At 44.2% G+C, this 25,643-nt stretch overlaps 1 protein-coding gene across 2 annotated transcripts in view; it reads right to left on the bottom strand.

Moving 5' to 3' along the window:
• Window positions 1-25,643, bottom strand: part of olfm2a (olfactomedin 2a) — an 87,105-nt gene that overhangs the window by 8,029 nt on the left and 53,433 nt on the right. For both annotated transcript variants that reach the window (XM_055893354.1, XM_055893344.1), the window contains exon 2: window positions 15,868-16,017. In XM_055893354.1, coding sequence (XP_055749329.1) covers window positions 15,868-16,017 — 150 coding nt within the window. The remainder of the gene's footprint in view (window positions 1-15,867; window positions 16,018-25,643) is intronic.

The following is a 25,643-nucleotide window of genomic DNA, read 5'->3' as shown; positions in this document are numbered from 1 at the left end:
CACAATCAGTATGTAGACAAGATCAGGACGGACCCAAGTTAGCACCATGTATAAACGGGGCTAGAGTCAGACACACAGACTCCCAGACAGACACGCAGTCAGACACACACAAAATGACATGTTTATTCAGTGGCCTGTGTTTTCCCTTTTATTAAAATGAGTGTGCTGTGCCGTACTCCCAACAGCACTTTGCCTTCACTTCCTCTTATCAGACGTTAGCGGTGTCTTCCTCCTCTCACCACCAGCTGTCCAGCCCACCCACTGGGACAAATGCCCACTGGAACCACCCACTCACTATACACTCTGCTACTGCTCTATTCCACGCACACACTACACCCACTCTCCCACACACATAGTGGCCAGGGTTCAACTGGCCAAACCTTATGTAACTAATTAACAGAATACTTACAACCTCATGCTAATCGCATTAGCCTACGTTAGCTCAACCGCCCCGTGGAAGGGACACCGATCCCGAAATAGTTGAATGAAATATTCATTTGTGTATTCATTTATGTACATGAATAATTATGGAGTTTGTAGTTCATTCAATGTGTGTATTAAAGTATGTACTGTACATGAATTACACTATATAACAAAAGTATGATTAGTGGATTCGGTTATTTCAGTCACACCTGAGCACAGCGCCATGCAATCTCCATAGGACTACATTGGCAGTGGAATGGCCTTACTGAAGAGCTCAGTGACTTTCAACATGGCACCGTCATAGGATGCCACCTTTTCAACAAGTCAGCTCGTCAAATTTCTGTCCTGCTAGCGCTGCCCCGGTCAACTGTAAGTGCTGTTATTGTGAAGTGGAAACATCTAGGAGAGTAAAAATCATCTTTCCTCAGTTGCAACACTCACTACCGAGTTCCAAACTGCCTCTGGGAGCAACATCAGCACAATAACTGTTCGTCAGGGGGCTTCATGAAATGGGTTTCCATGGCCGAGCAGCCCCACACAAGCCTAAGATCACCTGTACTCTGGAGTGATGAATCACGCTTCACCATCAGGCAGTCTGACGGACAAATCTGGGTTTGGCGGATGCCAGGCGAATGCTACCTGCCCCAATGCATACCACCAACTGTAAAGTTTGGTGGAGGAGGGATAATGATCTGGGGCTTTTTTTCATGGTAGCGTTTCATGGTAGCTAGGCCCCTTGGTTCCAGTGAAGGGAAATCTTAATGCTAGAACATAAAATGACATTCTAGAATCTAGACGATTTTGTGCTTCCAACATTGTGGCATCAGTTTGGGGAAGACCCTTTCCTGTTTCAGCATAATAATGCCCCCATGCATAAAGCGAGGTTCATAAAGAAATGGTTTGTCGAGATCGGTGTGGAAGAACTTGACTGGCCTGCACAGAGCCCTGACCTCAACCCCCTCGAACACCTTTGGGATGAATTGGAATGCCGACTGCGAGTCAGGCCTAATCGCCCAACATCAGTGGCCGACCTCACTAATGCTCGTGGTTGAATGGAAGCAAGTCCCTGCAACAATGTTCCAACATCCATTGGAAAGCCTTCCCATAATAGTGAAGGCTGTTATAGCAGCAAAGGGGAGACCAACTCCATTTTAATGCCCATGATTTTGGAATGAGATATTCGATGAGCATGTGTTCACATACTTTTGGTCATGTAGTGTGTATTATGAAGCCTCCGGTTGTGTGTGACTGTGTGTAGACACACTGTGTCCTGGCAGGTGTGACAGACAGGTATCTCCATCCCCAGAGAGGCCTTGAGGTAACACTAACATTAGCTTACGCTAACCACAGACTGCTAGCAAGTTCCATATACCTTCTCCTATTGTAAAGTGGCTGTTCCACTGGATGTCATAAGGTGAATGCACCAATTTGTAAGTCGCTCTGGATAAGAGCGTCTGCTAAATGACTTAAATGTAATGTAAATGTTCTCCTGGCTGGTTTAGATACATGTTCTAGTCCAATCTGCTTCTGCTGTCTGGCGGTCCAGCACAGTGAGTCATGCTGCTCCATATCTCTTCCTTATCACACTGAGGGAGGTGATAAAAGCTGTTTAAATGTCTGCCTGTCTGTCACCTGCGAACACCATGACTCGGGCTGGGCCTAGGGCTCGCGATAATTGACAGTTCATTAACATAAGTGTTTAACGTCTCCAGGAATCTACACATACAAGCTGCATACACGCCTGATGCGCGCCTTTGGAACATAAAAGTCTAATAAATACAATGAATCTACACCATCACAATAAATCCATTCTTATTTTAGTCAGGTCTAAAGAAACATGATATGAAGAAAATGTATTTCAGAAGAACTGAAAATGAGTTGGCCTACTGTATGTTATCTTGCTGTGCGCCCATGACATAGGCTAGTTCATTTAGCAGACAGGATATGCTTATAAGTCGTATGTCATTATTTTATATTATATGATTTTATAGTATGAAGAATATAATTGAACTTAGCTGAATAAAATAGAAAGGATATTTTTCCCATCCAGGAGAGAGTGGGCATATGAAGTGGCTATGTTGAGCGTAAAAATTATAATTTGCTACAGTAGATTTATATGCTTGATTCAGAGTTATTTGGCAACTTTAATTGTGAATGATACAAACCTTAGAATGTCTTAAATCAAAACAAATATGGGCTGCATGATGCGACTAAAGGCTATTGATGATTTGAGAAAGTTGCAAAAAGAACTTAAGCTTTGTTCTTTGCCTCAGGCTGCACGCTCTGTTCTCTCATCACATTTTCATTCTCCTCTTTTTAGTGGCAACCACCAAAACTCTGCTTTCACACAGGATTGCATATAGAAGGAATGAAGGAGAAAGAGGAGGAGATGGAGACGCACCGTGGTGAAATAATCTCTAGCTAAAGGTAATGTGTCAGCCTATTAATTGTGAAAATATAAAAAATGCCCTCTTACTAGGCTATTCAAAATCAAATCAAAATCACTATAATTGTAGGCTAACTCTGGAAGCCACCCTGCACAATCAATTAACCAATAGCGCCGCCTAGGCCTATACGTTCTCTCCCAGATTAATGGATAGACATTTTGGAGCGTAACATAAGGTAACCAAACCATCCAGTATGCATAATACTACAGTCCAAACTCAAAGACGATTACTAGAATTGTGTGAATTTTGGAGTATAGGCTATGTATTGTATAACTGCACAATCATTAATTTAATTCCGTTTTTTTTTTTTTACATTTTAGGGCTTGGCCTCATATATAGGCCTATGGTATTCACAAGCTCTAATAGTATGGTCCTTTTGAATGAATCAACACCTTAGAATGTCCATTTTGATGTGTTAGGCTTTGAAACAACATCCACAATGAGCATGTTTTCCACTCAGTTTCAACCTGCTGTTGAACTTCTTTCTTCAAACTGATCATCACAGTGAGGTGAGTTTTAAAAGCATGACACTGTTTTGATGATTAGTGTTGGATGTGATTTTTGACTGCATTTGCATTGCTACCGTTACGCTTCCATAGTTGAGTGCCCACTGAATAGACCATAACCTCTAGAACTATTCAGAATTTAAAAAACAAATAGAATGTCTATGAGAGAAAAAAAAAATGTACAGTGCTAGTATGGATGAAATAGACAAGTCTTTTATTATTATGATTGCTCCAAGGTGGCTTAGCAGTTCAGACGTCTTTTCCGTATTGTCTTGTCGTGTCCTGTATATATATATATATATATTTACACCTTTTCTTCACATATCTTTTATTTATTTTATTATCCAAGAACTCAACTACAAAAGCTTTCCTGCAACCCGCTTCACCAATTACAATAAGTATTATTTACCTCAATCTGAAAATCCATCGTGGAAGATAGCCAGGGGCTAATTCAGAAGCTAGCCTGATAGCTAACCAGAAGCTACTCCGATAGCTAGCCAGAAGCTAATCTGTAGCTGCCCCGAAATTAGCCGGTTTGCTAGCTAGCGTTGGTGTTTCAGCTGCCCACGTTTTGCGGTCATCAGCTATTCCTTTAGCTCGATAATCTACCGGCACTTTTGTGCAACGCGACTCGGACCGGAGCATTCCGGGACTTTTTTCTCTCTTAGTTTCCCCGGATTCCAACCGCAGGCTCTGGACACTTGCACCTTGATTTCGCAGCTAGCTAGCTGCATACCGTGTGACTATTGGCTTACGTCGACCCCGGAGCAAACTCAAATCATGCTGGAGCTAGCCAGCTGAGGAGTTCCATCACCATCCGGACCCGTTTCTTTTGTTGCTGCTGCAGATACGGAACCCCACCGGGCCTTCACGACTGACTGCCGACGTTATCTGCCCGAGGGATTTATCCAACCGGCAAATCCGTCCCGACGTTACCTGAACGCTCACCTGAGGCCCGCTAATCGTTAGCTGTCCTATCGGCTGCTATCTGAACAAAACCCCACTACACGGAACCTACCGACGGAAACGCACGAGGTATCTACAAACAGACCTCCATCCTATGCTGCTACCGATAGCCATATACCCGGCCAGCTGTCTGGATCGCCACGACCCCAACCAACCTCTACTCACTGGACCCTTACTGATCACTCGATTAAGCATGCCTCTCCTTAATGTAAATATGCCTTGTCCATTGCTGTTCTGGTTAGTGTTTATTGGCTTATTTCACTGTAGAGATTCTAGCCCTGCTCTCTATACCATATCCAACCTATCAGTTCCACCACCCACATATGCGATGACATCACCTGGTTTCAATGATGTTTCTAGAGACAAGATCTCTCTCATCATCACTCAATACCTAGGTTTACCTCCACTGTATTCACATCCTACCATACCTTTGTCTGTACATTATTCCTTTAAACTATTTTATCGCCCCCAGAAACTTCCTTTTACTCTCTGCTCTAGTAGCTCTAGGCGACCAATTCTCATAGCTTTTAGCCGTACCATTATCCTACTTCTCCTCTGTTCCTCTGGTGATGTAGAGGTGAATCCAGGCCCTGCAGTACCTGGCTCCACTCCTATTCCCCAGGCGCTCTCTTTTGATGACTTCTGTAACCGTAATAGCCTTGGCTTCATGCATGTTAACATTAGAAGCCTCCTCCCTAAGTTTGTTTTGTTCACTGCTTTAGCACACTCTACCAACCCGGATGTTTTAGCCGTGTCTGAATCCTGGCTTAGAAAGACCACCAAAAATTCAGACATTTTTATCCCCAATTACAATATTTTCAGACAAGATAGAACGGCCAAAGGGGGCGGTGTTGCAATCTACTGCAAAGACTGCCTGCAGAGTTCTGTTATACTATCCAGGTCTGTTCCCAAACAATTTGAACTTCTACTTTTAAAAATCCACCTCGCTAAAAACAAGTCTCTCACCGTTGCCGCCTGCTATAGACCACCCTCTGCCCCCAGCTGTGCTCTGGACACTATATGTGAACTGATTGCCCCCCATCTATCTTCAGAGCTCGTGCTGCTAGGCGACCTAAATTTGAACATGCTCAACACCCCAGCCACCCTACAATCTAAGCTTGATGCCCTCAATCTCACACAAATTATCAATGAACCTACCAGGTACCACCCCAATTCCGTAAACACGGGTACCCTCATAGATATCATCCTAACAAACTTGCCCTCCAAATACACCTCTGCTGTTTTCAACCAAGATCTCAGCGATCACTGCCTCATTGCCTGCATCCGTAATGGGTCAGCGGTCAAACGACCTCCACTCATCACTGTCAAACGCTCCCTGAAACACTTCAGCGAGCAGGCCTTCCTAATCGACCTGGCCGGGATATCCTGGAAGGATATTGATCTCATCCCGTCAGTAGAGGATGCCTGGTCATTTTTTAAAAATGCCTTCCTCACCATCTTGAATAAGCATGCCCCATTCAAGAAATTTAGAACCAGGAACAGATATAGCCCTTGGTTCTCTCCTGACCTGACTGCCCTTAACCATCAGAAAAACATCCTATGGCGTTCTGCATTAGCATCGAACAGCCCCCGTGATATGCAACTTTTCAGGGAAGCCAGAAACCAATATACACGGGCAGTTAGAACAGCCAAGGCTAGCTTTTTCAAGCAGAAATTTGCTTCCTGCAACACAAATTCAAAAAAGTTCTGGGACACCGTAAAGTCCATGGAGAATAAGAACACCTCCTCCCAGCTTCCAACCGCTCTGAAGATAGGAAACACTGTCACCACCGACAAATCCACTATAATTGAGAATTTCAATAAGCATTTTTCTACGGCTGGCCATGCTTTCCACCTGGCTACCCCTACCCCGGACAACAGCACTGCCCTCCCCTCTGCTACTCGCCCAAGCCTTCCCCATTTCTCTTTCTCCCAAATACAGTCAGCTGATGTTCTTAATGAGCTGCAAAATCTGGACCCTTACAAATCAGCCGGGCTAGATAATCTGGACCCTTTCTTTCTAAAACTATCTGCTGAAATTGTTGCCACCCCTATTACTAGCCTCTTCAACCTCTCTTTCGTGTCGTCTGAGATCCCCAAAGATTGGAAAGCAGCTGCAGTTATCCCCCTCTTCAAAGGGGGGGACACCCTTGACCCTAACTGCTACAGACCTATATCTATCCTACCCTGCCTTTCTAAGGTCTTCGAAAGCCAAGTCAACAAACAGATTACCGACCATTTCGAATCACACCACACCTTCTCCGCTATGCAATCTGGTTTCAGAGCTGGTCATGGGTGCACCTCAGCCACGCTCAAGGTCATAAACGATATCGTAACCGCCATCGATAGGAAACAATACTGTGCAGCCGTATTCATTGACCTGGCCAAGGCTTTTGACTCTGTCAATCACCACATCCTCATTGGCAGACTCGACAGCCTTGGTTTCTCTAATGATTGCCTCGCCTGGTTCACCAACTACTTCTCTGATAGAGTTCAGTGTGTCAAATCGGAGGGTCTGTTGTCCGGGCCTCTGGCAGTCTCTATGGGGGTGCCACAGGGTTCAATTCTTGGACCGACTCTCTTCTCTGTTTACATCAATGATGTCGCTCTTGCTGCTGGTGATTCTCTGATCCACCTCTACGCAGACGACACTATTCTGTATACTTCTGGCCCTTCTTTTGACACTGTGTTAACAACCCTCCAGGCGAGCTTCAATGCCATACAACTCTCCTTCCGTGGCCTCCAACTGCTCTTAAATACAAGTAAAACCAAATGCATGCTCTTCAACCGATCGCTGCCTGCTCCTGCCCGCCTGTCCAACATCACTACTTTGGACGGCTCTGACTTAGAATATGTGGACAACTACAAATACCTAGGTGTCTGGTTAGACTGTAAACTCTCCTTCCAGACCCACATCAAACATCTCCAATCCAAAGTCAAATCTAGAATTGGCTTCCTATTCCGCAACAAAGCATCCTTTACTCATGCTGCCAAACATACCCTTGTAAAACTGACCATCCTACCAATCCTCGACTTCGGTGATGTCATTTACAAAATAGCCTCCAAAACCCTACTCAATAAATTGGATGCAGTCTATCACAGTGCCATCCGTTTTGTCACCAAAGCCCCATATACTACCCACCACTGCGACCTGTACACTCTCGTTGGCTGGCCCTCGCTTCATACTCGTCGCCAAACCCACTGGTTCCAGGTCATCTACAAGACCCTGCTAGGTAAAGTCCCCCCTTATCTCAGCTCGCTGGTCACCATAGCAGCACCCAACTGTAGCACGCGCTCCAGCAGGTATATCTCTCTAGTCACCCCCAAAACCAATTCTTCCTTTGGACGCCTCTCCTTCCAGTTCTCTGCTGCCAATGACTGGAACGAACTACAAAAATCTCTGAAACTGGAAACACCTATCTCCCTCACTAGCTTTAAGCACCAGCTGTCAGAGCAGCTCATAGATTACTGCACCTGTACATAACCCATCTACAATTTAGCCCAAACAACTACCTCTTTACCTACTGTATTTATTTATTAATTTATTTTGCTCCTTTGCACCCCATTATTTCTGTCTCTACTTTGCACTTTCTTCCAATGCAAACCAACCATTCCAGTGTTTTTTAGTTTTTATTTTACTTGCTGTGTTGTACTCACTTCGCCTCCATGGCCTTTTTATATTTTATTTATTTATACATATCTGTTTGCCTTCACCTCCCTTATCTCACCTCACTTGCTCACATTGTATATAGACTTATTTTTTTTCACTGTATTATTGACTATATGTTTGTTTTACTCCATGTGTAACTATGTGTTGTTGTATGTGTCGAACTGCTTTGCTTTATCTTGGCCAGGTCGCAATTGTAAATGAGAACGTGTTCTCAATTTGCCTACCTGGTTAAATAAAGGTTAAATAAAAAAAAATAAAAAAATTGTTGTCAGAGTGGTTAGAGGGACAATAGAGCCCTGAGTACCAGGCCATTAGGACCCGATGGTCGTTAGAGCCCTGAGAACCAGGTCATTAGGACCCGATGGTCGTTAGAGCCCTGAGTACCAGGTCATTAGGACCCGATGGTCGTTAGAGCCCTGAGTACCCGGTCATTAGGACCCGATGGTCATTAGAGCCCTGAGTACCCGGTCATTAGGACCCGATGGTCATTAGAGCCCTGAGTACCCGGTCATTAGGACCCGATGGTCATTAGAGCCCTGAGTACCAGGTCATTAGGACCCGATGGTCATTAGAGCCCTGAGTACCCGGTCATTAGGACCCGATGGTCATTAGAGCCCTGAGTACCAGGTCATTAGGACCCGATGGTCATTAGAGCCCTGAGTACCAGGTCATTAGGACCCGATGGTCATTAGAGCCCTGAGTACCCGGTCATTAGGACCCGATGGTCATTAGAGCCCTGAGTACCAGGTCATTAGGACCTGATGGTCAAGTTAGTGAGTTGGGTACTACCAAAGCAGTGCATAAGAGGAGAATCCTCAACAGTCATGTGGAATTATTATTATTGTATTTTTTTTAGGGGGTAGAACAGCTGTTGTATTGCAGATAGATTGTGGCTTCCATAAATGTAATTGTTTGCATCATTTCCAATCCCTCATACATTTTCTTTGTAAATATATACAGTACCAGTCAAAAGTTTGGACACACCTACTCATTCAAGGCTTTTTCGTTATTTTTACTATTTTCTACATTGTTGAATAATAGTGAAGACATCAAAACTATGAAATAACACATATGGAATCATGCAGTAACCAAAAAAGTGATAAACAAATCAAAACATTTTTGATTTTAGATTCTTCAAAGTAGCCACTTAACAGATGACAGTTTTGCACACTCTTGGCATTCTCTCAACCAGCATCACCAGGAATGCTTTTCCAGCAGTCTTGAAGGAGTTCCCATACAGTTGAAGTCGGAAGTCTACATACACCTTAGTCACCTTAGCCTATTTGAATAACATTGACACCCAAAGCACCTTGAAAAATGAATGTGTAACAATACTTATCAGAAGTCCTGTTGCTTGTTGCTGTTTGCCATCATGTTTCTGTCATCATTTAGAGTTAATGTACTGTATCTTGTTTAATGTTTACCACATGCATTAGTGGTGAGCTTTGGCAGCATGCATTAAAATTCAGAGAGAGCGAGAGCGAGATCATTATAATCTGATCGTCTTTCTCTCCACTTTCGATGGGCTTGTGTCCTAATTGCATTGCTCTTCTCGCTCTCATTACAATTGACTTTGACTGTCGGTGTGGCAGTAATATGATCACCGCAACAGCCCTAACCATGACCATGGGTATGGAATTTGTACACCTTTACAAATGATGCTAGATATTATATCATTTTACAATCTCTGGATAGAATTGAACTTTGTACGGTACATTGTTAGCATATCCTTGGCTGTCTGAGGTGAGGATCAGGTCTAGTGCGTTTTAAATGAGGATGTTATATCGGATGACAGAGTGGCTCCATTCAGCCCACCTCCTCCTCCTCCTCCGCTAGGCTCTACGGTATGCTGGGTGGGCGGCTCAGAGACAGAACCACTGATCCCAGGTGTCCTCATTAGTCTGGCCTTTATTAGACCGGAGTGGTAGTCCTTCACAGCTGCTGTCTTACAAGCTCACACACACCATGCCCACAAACACATTTGTGCATTCGTCAAAAAAGTGTGTGTGTGTGTGGACACAAATGTGTGTGTGTGTGTGTCAGTCAAAAACCTGAGCGGAGGAAACACACAGCGTGAAAGGAAGGGGAAAAGATTGCTATCAGTGTGAATGAGATCAGAGAATTCAGGTGTCTCATTGATCCACTGAGGCTTCCACAGCCCATTCAGCATCTCAATTTACCTCACCTCTCCTCTCAGCACCCTATCAATGTCGGCCTTCCTATCTCGCTCTCTCCCTCCGCCTCTATCTTTTTACCACCAACAGACTCCCCTCACCAATCCTAACTCAATACAGTCTCCTGCCAGGCTCCAGTGGTCTAGTAGTAGAGCTGGAGATGTGTCTATGAGAAGTTAGAGCAGAGTGCCCTGCTGGGGAAAAAGGCCTGGACAAGAGTCTCAGCAAGCCAAATTATTAGCCACAACACAACCGCTGAAACCTCTGGAAGGAGGTGGAGAGTTGGGGTTAGATATACATGCCGACTGACGCGCTCTCGGCATCTCTCTCTCTCTCTCTCTCTCATAATACCCTACCAAACCACTAGGCTCTTTTCTAGACCTGAAAGGATCGGTTAGGTTACACCTTGTGATTCACCTTGGCTTCTGATTTGCTGGGGTGGCTTAAACCTATGCAATAATTTCAGACTTACAGGAGAGTCTATGGAGTTTGGAATTCAGCGTCCCTCTCCCCAAACCTGGGTGTGTGTGTATGTGCATGTATGTGTGTGTATGTGTGTGGGGTGCAGAGAGTGGTTGGAGATTGCATTTGCATATTCAGTGCTCTGAGGCCGCTGCCAAGCTATTCCAGCATCTCTCTACATGTTTGAGGATATGTGTTTCACACACAGCTTTGTTAGAGGCAGGCACAAAAACAGATGTGTGTGAATGAGTGCATGAATGAGGCATTTTTTTTTAGAGGCATTCTATTTCATATGGCTGCTGTGCTGTAGTGTATGAGTGTAGAGAGATGGTGTAGAGAGTGTATGAGTGTAGAGAGTGTATGAGTGTAGAGAGTGTATGAGTGTAGAGAGATGGTGTAGAGAGTGTATGAGTGTAGAGAGATGGTGTAGAGAGTGTATGAGTGTAGAGAGATGGTGTAGAGAGTGTATGAGTGTAGAGAGATGGTGTTGAGAGTGTATGAGTGTAGAGAGATGGTGTAGAGAGTGTATGAGTGTAGAGAGTGTATGAGTGTAGAGAGTGTATGAGTGTAGAGAGTGTATGAGTGTAGAGAGTGTATGAGTGTAGAGAGTGTATGAGTGTAGAGAGATGGTGTAGAGAGTTGTCATGACGCTGGCCTGGGGGTAGGTTTATGACAGTCATAAATACCTCTCCCCCCTTTTTTCCTCTCTCTACCCTACTGATGTGACTATTGAAAATCCCTTGGTTAACATAGAGATTCTGGGAACATCAGAAGGTGGGGGGAAATGAACCATATTTTGGTAATCCGACCAGTTGAACATATGCTTTGGTACTTAATAAATATGTCAGTTCGGTTGTCATCTGAGACATTCTCATCAATGATAGGATAACAAACGGTACAGTGGAAAGTCTACATATTATAGTTATCAGATTCACATGGAATTGTTGTCCAATTGTAATGTTTGAATATATAATTATTGGTGAAAAGATTAAATGTAATTTTAGCTTCCAAATGAGAGATTTGGGTTTTCATAAGGTTAGGGCTCTGCTCAGTCAGTGGCCCGCCCCTGTGAAGAGACATGGGTTATAAAACTATGAAAACACACCCTTCTCCCTCCACTATATAAGCCCTTGACGAAAATGTAACCTTCTGTTCCGAGGACGACGGTCCGTACGTTAAAAGGACTAACATGTCAACTACAGAACTAAGCCAACCTCAGCGTGAGCTTTGATTGTGAATGGTATGAACTTTGAACTCTTATTCACTAAAGAAGTGAGACATCCTAGCTGTTGAGTTAGCAACAGCAGCTGTAAACGTGGGCTAGGAAAGGACAGACAGAGTATTCCGTCTACCACACAACGACAACACTACAACATATCCCGTTCACCACCAGAGACACTCTTCAAAGAACAAAGGACTCTGTTGGGCAACACGGCCTTCCATCTACCACCAACCTATTGAAGCGCAGCTCAGAGTAAATATTTCTTGCATTTTCCTTTTCCAAATGGGCGGTAATTTAGAACGCTTAAGATTCTGTACTTACGATAGAGTAGCTGCCTACGGCCCGATAGAGACATCGCTTCTCATTTTGTTCTTCAGTCTCCCCGCTCTTTCACTCAAACCCAGCCCCCTTTTCTTTGTGTAACCAGCTGTCATATCTGTTCCGTCCGCTAGGGACGTTTTCCTTTATGACATAATTTGTAATCAAGGTATGATTCATTCGGTGTATATGTAATTCTGTGTGATTAGTTAGGTATTTAGTAAATAAATAATTAAACCCAATTTTGTATTGCTGATTCAACTTGTTAGCCAGGGTTCGTGAAGATAAACAAGAATTTACAAATTTCAGATGAGACTGAAATAAGGTGACGATTAATATTGACTGCTATTGATGTAAAATATTACTAGGTCTTTAAGAGTTTATTCGGAAGATAACAGCTTTATAAATATTATTTTGTGGTGCCCCAACTCTAGTTAATTACATTTACATGATTAGCTCAATCAGGTAATATTAATTTCGGAGAAAGGATTTTATAGAATAGCATGTCATATCACTTAATCCGGCATAGCCAAAGACACGAGAGTGTATGAGTGTAGAGAGATGGTGTATGAGTGTAGAGAGATGGTGTGTAGAGAGTGTATGAGTGTGGAGAGATGGTGTAGAGAGTAGAGGTCGACTGATTATGATTTTTCAATGCTGATACCGATACCGATTATTGGAGAACCAAAAAAAGCCGATACCGATTAAAAATCGGCCAATTTTATAAATGTATTTGTAATAATGACAATTACAACAATACTGAATGAACACTTATTTTAACTTAATATAATACATCAATAAAATCAATTTAGCCTCAAATAAATAATGAAACATGTTCAATTTGATTTAAATAATGCAAAAACAAAGTGTTGGAGAAGAAAGTAAAAGTGCAATATGTGCCATGTAAGAAAGCTAACGTTTAAGTTCCTTGCTCAGAACATGAGAACATATGAAAACTGGTGGCTCCTTTTAACATGAGTCTTCAATATTCCCAGGTAAGAAGTTTTAGGTTGTAGTTATTATAGGAAATATAGGACTATTTCTCTCTATACCATTTGTATTTCATATACCTTTGACTATTGGATGTTCTTATAGGCACTTTAGTATTGCCAGTGTAACAGTATAGCTTCCGTCCGTCTCCTCGCCCCTACCTGGGCTCGAACCAGGAACACATCGACAACAGCCACCCTCGAAGCAGCGTTTCCCATGCAGACCAAGGGTACAACCACTCCAAGTCTCAGAGCGAGTGACGTTTGAAACGCTATTAGCGCGCACCCCGCTAACTAGTTAGCCATTTCACATCGGTTACACCAGCCTAATCTCGGGAGTTGATAGGCATGAATTCATAAACAGCAGAGCTGCTGGCAAAACACACGAAAGTGCTGTTTGAATGAATGCTTACGAGCCTGCTGGTGCCCACCATCGCTCAGTCAGACTGCTCTATCAAATCATAGACTTAATTATAACATAATAACACACAGAAATACGAGCCTTAGATCATTAATATGGTCGAATCCGGAAACTATCATCTCGAAAACAAAACATTTATTCTTTCAGTGAAATACGGAACCGTTCCGTATTTTATCTAACGGGTGGCATCCATCAGTCTAAATATTCCTGTTACATTGCACAACCTTCAATGTTATGTCATAATTACGTAAAATTCTGGAACATTTGTTCGCAATGAGCCAGGCAGCCCAAACTGTTGCATATACCCTGACTCTGCGTGCAATGAACGCAAGAGAAGTGACACAATTTCACCTGGTTAATATTGCCTGCTAACCTGGATTTCTTTTAGCTAAATATGCAGGTTTAAAAATATATACTTCTGTGTATTGATTTTAAGAAAGGCATTGATGTTTATGGTTAGGTACACGTTGGAGCAACAAAAGTCCTTTTCGCGAATGCGCACCGCATCGATTAGATGCAACGCAGGACACGCTAGTTAAACTAGTAATATCATCAACCATGTGTAGTTATAACTAGTGATTATGATTGATTGATTGTTTTTTACAAGATAAGTTTAATGCTAGCTAGCAACTTACCTTGGCTTCTTACTGCATTCGCGTAACAGGCAGGCTCCTCGTGAGGCAGGTGGTTATAGCGTTGGACTAGTTAACCGTAAGGTTGCAAGATTGTCAGCCCAGGGATTCAAGGTAAAAATCTGTCGTTCTGCCCCCTGAACAAAGCAGTTAACCCACCGTTCCTAGGCCGCCATTTAAAAAAAGAACGTGTTCTTTAACTGACTTTCCTAGTTAAATAAAGGTGTAAAAAAAAAAGAAGAAAGAATTAACATTATTATTATTTATTTTATTTTAAATCGGCATCCAAAATTACCGATTTCCGATTCTTATGAAAACTTGAAATCGTCCCTAATTAAATCGGCCATTCCGATTAATCGGTCGACCTCTAGTAGAGAGTGTATGAGTGTAGAGAGATGGTGTAGAGAGTGTATGAGTGTAGAGAGATGGTGTAGAGAGTGTAGAGAGATGGTGTAGAAAGTGTATGAGTGTAGAGAGATGGTGTAGAGAGTGTATGAGTGTAGAGAGATGGTGTAGAGAGTGTAGAGAGATGGTGTAGAGAGTGTATGAGTGTAGAGAGATGGTGTAGAGAGTGTATGAGTGTAGAGAGATGGTGTAGAGAGTGTATGAGTGTAGAGAGATGGTGTAGAGTGTAGAGAGATGGTGTAGAGAGTGTATGAGTGTAGAGAGATGGTGTAGAGAGTGTAGAGAGATGGTGTAGAGAGTGTATGAGTGTAGAGAGATGGTGTAGAGAGTGTATGAGTGTAGAGAGATGGTGTAGAGAGTGTATGAGTGTAGAGCGATGGTGTTGAGAGTGTATGAGTGTAGAGAGATGGTGTAGAGTGTAGAGAGATGGTGTAGAGAGTGTATGAGTGTAGAGAGATGGTGTAGAGAGTGTAGAGAGATGGTGTAGAGAGTGTATGAGTGTAGAGAGATGGTGTAGAGAGTGTATGAGTGTAGAGAGATGGTGTAGAGAGTGTAGAGAGATGGTGTAGAGAGTGTATGAGTGCAGAGAGATGGTGTAGAGAGATGGTGTAGAGAGTGTATGTATCTACACCATCACCTCCACACTGATACACTCTACACCATCTCTCTACACTCATACACTCTCTACACCATCTCTCTACACTCATACACTCTCTACACCGTGTATGAGTGTAGAGAGCTGGTGTGTTTGACTGTTTATTTAAACTGACATTGTGTGTGAACAGTTCGAGTGCAGCTGCAGCAGTAGGCTGGCTGCTCCATTTACTGATCTGGTTTAGATTCTTTTTCCTCACTGCTTTTTCTTGACTTTGTTTTTCAGCCTCATGGATCCAATTGGAACAATGCTACAAGGTGAAGGCTCAATGAATCCAATCTTCATGGGTACCTTTTTTTCTAAAGCTACTGCAATCGTTTTGACTAACGAACTAAGTATTCTGACACACAATGTTTGCATGCATGACTGATCAAATCTCAGTGGGATAGAGTGAGTGTGACTGTCATAGTGTGACTGTCATAATGTGACTGTTCATTGCTAAGAGTCTAATTGGTTTACTACAGAAGAGGCCAGGGTGTGGATTCGTTTCTATGCCTGCGTTGTGTGTGTGCGTGTGTGATTGTACCAGACGTGGAAAACATAATGTGTGAGTGTGTGTGTTGTTGACGGCTGTTACCTTCTCCATGAGCTGGCGGAGCTGCCGACTGCGTGGGTCTCGGTTACACATGTTCTGGGCCGGGGCCACCACTGTACAGATACACTTCCCATCTGCATCCTGAGCTGAACTGTAGATCTGCCAGCCCTCCTCTGGGCTAGGATAGATAGCCTGCACGGAGCCACAGAGAGAGGGGGGTGAGATAGTGATAGAAAGAGAGAGGGGGAAGAGCGAGAGGGGGAGAGCGAGAGGGGGAGAGCGAGAGGGGGAGAGCGAGAGGGGGAGAGAGGGAGAATGGAATAGAGAGATGCCGTAAAGAAAAGTAAGAAGGCGAAAGAAAGGAGAGGATGTAGAGAGAGAACAAAATAAGGGGGGGGAGAGAGAACGGGGCTTACAAAGTAGAGAAAGGGAGGGAGGGATCAAAGGACTGAGAGCAGAGCTTCTAATAAGTCTGGACACAGAGAGGAAATAGAGCTGTATTGGGATCGATAGCGCTGCTCTTTACCAGAGCGCCATGGGAGGGGCTGAGAGGATGGATGTCTCTCTTAATAATCCAATCAGGAGAAGTAGTGTACACACACACACACTCAAGCATTGACATACTGTACAGAAACACACACTCAAGCATTGACATACTGTACAGAAACACACACACACGCCTGTAAGAGACACATACACACACGCAAACATGGCTTTAGTACAACACACACGCATATGGACACAAACCCCCACACAGAATACAAAGTCAATTGTAATGAGAGAGAGAAGAGCAATGCAATTAAGGACACAAGCCCATCGAAAGTGAAGAGAAAGACGATCATTTTACAATGGTTTGGGGGACAGACAGGAGGACTGTGTTTGGAGTATAAAGTAGCAACCACCCTGGGAGCCAATGTGTGTTTTTTTCTCTCTCTCTCTCTCTCTCTCTCTCTCTCTGAATGTTAATGCATGCTGCCGAAGCTCACCACTAATGCATGTGGTAAACATTAAACAAGATACAGTACATTAACTCTAAATGATGACAGAAACATGATGGCAAACAGCAACAAGCAACATGACTTCTGATAAGTATTGTTACACATTCATTTTTCAAGGTGCCTTGGGTGTCAATGTTATTCAAATAGGCAGTAATATCTTTATGTCACAGTGGCCTGTCTAGCCGGTTACTGTGCGCAATATTCCTGTCTGTACTCTTTATTATTCCACCTTTACATCATCGAGTTTCCTGCAGCTCAAACGCTCTATTCTCTAGTCTGAGGCTAATCTCTCTCTCTCCGTCTCTCTCCCTCCCCTCCCTCTCCCTCCCTCCTCTCTCCCTCCCTCCCTCCCTCCCTCCTCTCTCCTCTCTCTCTCTCTCTCTCTCTCCCTTCCCTTCTCTCTGTCGGGTGCCTAAATGAGAATTAGGGTGGAGTATGTGTGTGTCTGATCAGTCTGAGACACAGAAAGGAGAACGGATGGGATGTTGGGATCGGGCACGGATGTTGGGTGATTAGTCCTGGCTCGCAGTCGCCGTTCCAATTCCTCCCAAAGGTGTTCGATGGGGTTGAGGTCAGGGTTCTGTGCAGGCAAGTCAAGTTTCTCCACACTGATCTCAACAAATAATTTCTGTATGGAGCTCGCTTTGAACACAGTGGAATTGTCATGCTGAAACAGGAAAGAGCCTTCCCAAACTGCTGCCACAAAGTTGGAAGCACAGAATCGTCTAGAATGTCATTGTATGCTGTAGCGTTAATATTTCCCTTCACTGGAACTTTGAGGCCTAGCCCGAATCATGAAAAACAGACCCAGACCATTATTCCTCCTCCACCAAACTTTACTTGGCACTATGCATTGGGGCAGGTAGCGTTCTTCTGGCATTCGCCAAATCCAGATTCGTCTGTCGGACTGCCAGATGGTGAAGCGTGATTCATCACTCCAGAGAACGCGTTTCCACTTCCCCAGAGTCCAGTGACGGCAAGTTTTATACCACTCCAGCCGAACGAACAGTTATTGTGCTGACGTTGCTTCCAGAGGCAGTTTGGAACTCAGTAGTGAGTGTTGAAACCGAGGAAAGACGATTTTTACCCGCTTCAGCACTCGGCGGTCCCTTTCTGTGAGCTTGTGTGGCCTACCACTTCGCAGCTGAGCCGTTTTTTCTCCTACATGTTTCAACTTCACAATAACAGCACTTGACCGGGGCAGCTCTAGCAGGGCAGAAATTTGACGAACTGACTTGTTGGAAAGGTGGAATCCTATGAAGGTGCCACGTTGAAAGTCACTGAGCTCTTCAGTAGGGCCATTCTACTGCCAATGTTTGAATATGGAGATTGCATGGCTGTGTGTTCGATTTCATACACCTGTCAGCAACGGGTGTGGTTGAAATAGCCGAAACCACGAATTTGAAGGGGTGTCCCCATACTGACTACACCGGCCACTAGAGTGCATCCTCCAGCATGCGCATGTTGATTTTGTCCATCCACATTTTACAAAATCATGTTTCTGTACTCCGACTATTAACACTAGAAAAGCTGGGCATCTAGTAATCCCGTTCTGAGCCAATACATTCTAACATATAATAAATACATTTCATTTATGCTATTGCAAAAAATGATCACAATTATGCCCTTTGAGTTTTTTGTTAGTTATCTGTGATTAATATTTCCTCGTTCATCGTTCAAATACCCACGTGGGGTTGGAAGCTCCTGAACAACAATGAGTAGAATGGAAAGGCTGGACATTAAGTGTCTCAATTAGAACCAAGATCTAGTTTAGCGCTTGGCTACACAGACAATACGCACGTTCACGGGCCCGAGTGGTGTGGCTGAAATGACTGAATAACACGTGTACATTTATTTTGCACCACTTGCGCACGCAACGTGGCCGGTGTGGTTTAGATGTTACTGATCCGTTCCTATTTTCAGTATTCCTCTGCCTAAATGTTAGATCAATTACAGGGCTGGGAATTGCCCGGGGACTCGCGAAACGATATTAATCACGATACTTATGTGCCGATACGATATATATTGTGATTCTCATGATTCTGTATGTGTTGCAATTTGAAACTGTGATTTGATTGGTTTTCAATGTTCCAAACATACTGCTCACCATGTGTCTTCTACAGAGGGACAAGAGAGAGCCATGAGAAAACGAGTTTTGATCAGTCACGGAAATAAAATGGCTGAAAACAAATTGGCTCCCTATTTAAAAAGATGGAGAAATACTGGAGTTTGGTGCAGGTACAGCCAATTAGCGCAAAAATACTACTGCGATATTGTCAAAATAATATAATATGTCTGAATGAATATCTCGATATGAAACTGTGTCCATTTTTACCTCGTCACTACTCATTAACACTACAAAGCAATACGTAAAACATTAGGCACAGTAATATTACACGCAGCACATGATGCAGCCTACCATACATGCTCCAGTTGCATATAATCAGCCTAATGATCATGAAACGAATATGCAGAACATCTGGTGCAGCAACGCATGCTCCACCATCGCCCTCATATCCTCTTATCGTCACATCTTCACACATACGGTGACTGTGTTCTCCAGACAATTCACTGGTGCGGAAAAGGTTCGTGCAGAGTGAGACATCTCCTGTTCATTAATGTTTCATAACACTGACTTTTAAATGAAGAGCTTATTAAAAATCAGACCCAATTTCATTACCACCCACCTATTACTTCTGGAAGTCATTTCCCTCGTCTCCCCGTAATGGCAGAGGAGGGAGCAGGTGGCTGCAGGGGGAGCAGAGGAGAGGAGGAGGAATCTTGGGGTAGAGATACAGCTGCACTAATTTGTCTGGCAGCTTCGGGAGCGCAGATACTGTCGATATACGTGCTGCAGATCTATATCCATGTAAACATCAGCCCCCATAAGCAGCAGTAGTGGTGTGTAGGAGTCTGATCAAAGTGAGTTGCCATTTTGTTACACAACACACCCACTTATTTATGTAAATATGATTGTTATTAAATTCCCTCTCCCGGGACGAGAACAGGCTAATTTACAATGGTTCATCTAGCATCTGTACACATAGTACACGCTCGCACCATGCATCCATGCTCCCAGCCTCTCATTAGGATTTTAACAGCAATCTCCTGAGCATCAAGGGAAAAGCTATAAGCTTCAAATGCCAAGCTTGAATAGTATCTGACTGACTGAGACAGACAGACAGACAGGGAGTTGAATGGAGAACTGTGTATGTAGTACAACATGTATGTTAACTTAGTCTTTATGATAAAAGAGCTCTTTTAATTCTTTGTGGCCATCACTGAGCTTATTCATCTACTGAACATTCAGCAAGGTTTTAAAGAGGCAGCAAAGCAAGTCCTGACTATAATCCTATTCTCCCACAGTCACAGACAGATCCAGACGGGTGTTTGAGGAGAGGAGAGAGGTGCTGCTGGTGTCCCAGAAATGGCTCCATTAGGAGCTGCAGATGACATAGAAAATGTAAAGCGGCAGATTTTGGGGGTGTCACAGTCAATGCTGCCATGCGAAAGCTCATTAAGGAGATGACAGCGGTAATAAAAACAACGTTCGATGGGGGATTACAAATCAAATGGGTCTTAGTCACTAAAATGAAAATGACATTGCTCTTAAGACGTCTGACCTGCCCCCTCCACATGAATCATCACTAGGATCTCTCCTCTCTCTCTGGGCGGCTCTATCGGGCCTGGGTTCAAATAGTATATGCTTTCTTTTGAATGCTCCAACGGAGCTTGATTAAGCTCGTCTGGCATAATGGAGAAGGCCCAAAAGTGCAAATCCCACCCATCTGGCACTCCAGACAGGCTCAATTAAATACTGTAAGTATTTGAAAGGAAACCAATACTATTTGAACCAGGGTCTGCCACACCACCGCAGCACACCATTCTCTCCCCACCAGCCATCCTGCCATGCTAGATTGACAGAGAGATACTTAAACAGAGAGTGAAGGAGGTAGAGAGGGACATGCGGTTAAAGAAAGGCTGACAGAGAAAATAGGAAAATGGTCGAATTTCAGTGCGATGGAAGCAATTTCCTCTAGCTGCTGAGCCTGTGGCTTGACTATCTCTGTCTCTATCTCTGCACAGTCAGAAGAGTGAGTGACACATTCAGTACCATACCTGCTGGAGGTGGGGAAGAGGAGAGGTGAGATGAGGAGAGAAGGCTGAATTCTTTGTGGCCATCACTGAGCTTATTCATCTTTGAACGCTGGTGATTGTGTTGCTTTCTAACCTCTAAACATTGTCCTAAAGAGAAACAGTTAGCCGAGTTTAGATTGAGATTAAACACTAGGAGCTGGGTGGATAAACAGATGAGTGATAAATGGTCAGGTGAATGACCAATGAGGAGATTGGTTATTTATTTGGCATTGATTATCTATGATCAATCTTTGATCACAGACTGACCAATGACCATAAAGACTGATAAATTGAGAAGTCAACAGACCTGTGGGTGATGTCACAGTGTCTCTATCAAGGTGACCCAATCTCCTGCAGTACCACCACCCTGCCACTGGCATCTCTACCTCCTCAAACCTCTACTAAATTCAGCAAAAAAAGAAACATATCTTTTTCAGGACCCTGTCTTTCAAAGATACTTCGTAAAAATTCAAATAACGTCACAGATCTTCATTGTAAAGGGTTGTAAACACTGTTTCCCATGCTTGTTCAATGAACCATAAACAATTAACGAACATGCACCTGTGGAACGGTCGTTAAGACACTAACAGCTTACAGACGGTAGGCAATTAAGGTTACAGTTATGAAAATGTAGGACACTAAAAAGAGGCCTTTCTACTGTTTCTGAAAAACAACAAATGAAAGATGCCCAGGGTCCCTGCTCATCTGCGTGAACGTGCCTTAGGCATGCTGCAAGGAGGCATGAGGACTGCAGATGTGGCCAGGACAATAATTTGCAATGTCCGTACTGTGAGACGCCTAAGACAACACTACAGGGAAACAGGATGGACAGCTGATCGTCCTCGCAGTGGCAGACCACGTGTAACAACACCTGCACAGGATCGGTACATCCGAACATCGCAACTGCGGGACAGGTACAGGATGGCAACAACAACTGCCCGAGTTACACCAGGAAATCACAATCCGTCCATCAGTGCTCAGACTGTACGCAATAGGCTGAGAGAGGCTGGACTGAGGGCTTGTAGGCCTGTTGTAAGGCAGCTCCTCACCAGACATCACCAGCAACAACGTCGCCTATGGGCATAAACCCATCGTCGCTGGACCAGACAGGACCGGCAAAAAGTGCTCTTCTCTGACGAGTCGCAGTTTTGTCTCACCAGGGGTGATGGTCGGATTCACGTTTATCGTCGAAGGAATGAGCGTTACACCGAGGCCTGTACTCTGGAGCGGGATCGATTTGGAGGTGGAGGGTCCGTCATGGTCTGGGGCGGTGTGTTACAGCATCATCAGCCTGAGCTTGTTGTCATTGCAGGCAATCTCAACGCAGTGCATTACAGGGAAGACATCCTCCTCCCTCACGTGGTACCCTTCCCGCAGGCTCACCCTGACATGACAATGCCACTAGCCATACTGCTCGTTCTGTGCGTGATTTCCTGCAAGACAAGAATGTCAGTATTCTGCCATGGTCAGCGAAGAGCCCGGATCTCAATCCCTTTGAGCATGTCTGGGACCTGTTGGATCGGAGGGTGAGGGCTAGAGCCATTCCCCTCAGAAATGCCTGGGAACTTGCAGGTGCCTTGGTAGAAGATTGTGGTAACATCTCACAGCAAGAACTGGCACATCTGGTGCAGTCCATGAGAAGGAGATGCATTGCAGTACTTAATGCAGCTGGTGGCCACACCAGATACTGACTGTTACTTTTGATTTTGACCTCCCTTTGTTCAGGGACACATTATTCCATTTCTGTTAGTCACATGTCTGTGGAACTTGTTCAGTTTATGTCTCAGTTGTTGAATCTTGTTATGTTCATACAAATATTTACATATGTTAAGTTTGCTGAAAAGAAACACAGTTGACAGTGAGAGGACGTTTCTTTTTTTGCTGAGTTTATATCTCAACAGCTATCCACCGCCTCACCCATCAGCTCACAGCCAGCCTCATTACCAGTCGAGCCCCAATGAACTAACTACAGTGGGGATTAACCAATTAGGTGTTAGCGGCTGGGCTACGCTGCGGGCTCAAGCCTGCAGAATTGACTTCCTCCAGTGTTTCATTAGGAGCGGAGCATTCATCCCTGGAGCTGAGCAGAGCTGAGCTGCGCGCTGTATAGCCAGGATAAATGAGATTATAAATCAGCAGCTCCCCACTTTACGAGCGTGACGGGAAGTCTATTACAACTTTCATAAGCAGAGAGAGGAAGAAAGAGATTGGGTCTGAGAGAAGGGCAAGAGGGGATAAAAAGGGGTCAGAGAGGAATTTGAAGAAGAGAGACAGCGAGTCAGAGAGGGAGATGAAGAAGAGAGACAGCGAGTCAGAGAGGGAGATGAAGGACAGATGAAAGAAAGAATAGGGGTTTTCAAGCCTGGAGTACAGTGGCATTCTATTTGAGGGAAAGTGAGCGTGTCTCTCTGCAACGTGATGTAGCCTGCTTGGTGTTTCCGTCTTTAGCCGCTGCCTGCCCAGCGATGCCCACAGCCAGGCAGAAAACATCTGTCTCTATCTGCTGGGTTACAAACACTCCAGCTCCACTCCGTTATGCATAATTATGTCATAGCCAAAAGATCAACTGAACCTCTCAATCATTACCGGGCCTGCCATGATGAGCTAGTACACACACACACACACACACACACACACACACACACACACACACACACACACACACACACACACACACACACACACACACACCTGAAATGAGCAGTAGTCCCACAACCCCTGAATGCACACAGGCCAGATGCTGGTCTTAAATATAACTCAATGAAGAATCACACAATCACAGCAACACAGCAGCAGCAGGGCCCCTGGTCTCCCCATGCAGTCCAGAGTAAAACTGATTACCACAATCAACACAGCATGGCTACTGGTCAATAATATGACTCATAAACTCATCACTTTCTTCTCCTCCTCCCTCGGTCCCTCTTTAAAGGTCTCTATTGCTTCTACACTCTATCCTTATGTGCCTCTTGTGCCGATAGATCTCCCTCCCGCTCTCTTTCTCTTGCTCCTGTCACGTACTGCTCTTCTCAGTGGAAGGGCCTGAAGTGCTATTAAGGCAGGTGGCTTTGCTCCTGTCTATAAAAGGGTGTCGGAGTGTAACTTGTCCTGCCCTTTCTTACCCTGACCAGCCTGGCACAACCATACAGTCCTGGTGAGGAACATGGTCCAACTATACATCCTGTGTTAGTGAACTATCTCCTTCTGAAATGAACACCCGCAACCATTGGTATAGTAAGGACAGGAAGGGAATACATGAATAAAAACAATACTCCCTTCACAGAACAGTGCAAACTGGCTCTAACCAGAATAGAAAGAGGAGTGGGAGGCCCCGGTGCACAACTGAGCAAGAGGACAAGTACATTAGAGTGTCTAGTTTGAGAAACAGACACCTCACAAGTCCTCAACTGGCAGCTTCATTAAATAGTACCTGCAACACCAGTCTCAACGTCTACAGTGAAGAGGCGACTCCGGGATGCTGGAGTCACTCTGTCCAGTGTCTGTGTTCTTTTGCCCATCTTAATCTTTTATTTTTATTGTCCAGTCTGAGATATGGCTTCTTCTTTGCTACTCTGCCTAGAAGGCCAGCATCTCGGAGTTGCCTCTTCACTGTTGACGTTGAGACTGGTGTTGCAGGTACTATTTAATGAAGCTGCCAGTTGAAGACTTGTGAGGCATTTTTCGGCAAGACAGATCTTCCAAAGGTGGGCCAAGGATCACCTTCAGTGCTCAGTTGTCTCCACCAAGTCTGTCCCCAAACAATTTGATTTGCTGGTTTTAAGCATTACACTTTCAAATAGCTCTTTGTTGACTGTTTCTGGGTGTTATCGTCCTCCTTCAGCACGGGCCTGTACCCAACCTGCCCTAAGCTCTCTCCTGGCCCCTTACACTAAGTCTGAATTTGTCCTGCTAGGTGACCTAAACTGGGACATGATTTAACCACCTGACTAAGTCCTAAAGCAATGGGACTCCCTAAATCTTTCTCAGATTATTACCAATCCCACAAGGTCTGACTCCAAACACCCAGAAAAGGCTACTCTCCTCAATGTTATCTGTAATGACCTTAGTTTATCACTGTTTTACAGCCTGTGTTTGTAATGGCTGCTCAGTGAAATGACCTGTTCTGATTTGTCATAGACGCTTGCTAAAAGAATTTAATGAGCAAGCTTTCCTTCATGAACTGGCCTCTGTAAAATGGTATAGAATCAGCTTGATCCCCTCTGTCGAAGACGCTTGGACCTTCTTTTTTGATATTTTCAGTGGAATTGTTAACAAACATGCCCCCATAAAGAAAATGAGAATTAAAAACAGGTTCAGCACCTGGTTCAACCGTGATTTTGCAGAGTTACTCCACCTCAAGAATTGCATTTGGCGAAAGGCTCATCAGTACACGCATACTCAGACTGACTTGCTCTCGTTCAGGCAAATGAGAAATAAGTGCACTCAGGCTATCCAGGAAGGCCAAAGTTAGTTACTTTAAGGAGCAGTTCTCTCTCTGTGGGTCTAACACCAAGACGTTCTGGAAACCAGGTAAGACCTGGAGAATAAACTCTCCTCTTCACAGCTGCCCATGTCCCTTAATGTTGATGATGTGGTTGTTACTGACAAGAAGCAGATGGCTGAGCTCTTTAATCACCACTTCATTAAGTCAGGATTCCTATTTGACTCAGTCATGTCTCCTTGCCT

This window comes from Salvelinus fontinalis, chromosome 2, assembly GCF_029448725.1.
Source record: "Salvelinus fontinalis isolate EN_2023a chromosome 2, ASM2944872v1, whole genome shotgun sequence".
Taxonomy (NCBI): domain Eukaryota; kingdom Metazoa; phylum Chordata; class Actinopteri; order Salmoniformes; family Salmonidae; genus Salvelinus; species Salvelinus fontinalis.
Note: the sequence above shows the minus strand (reverse complement) of the source record. Positions and strands in the feature narration are given on the sequence as shown.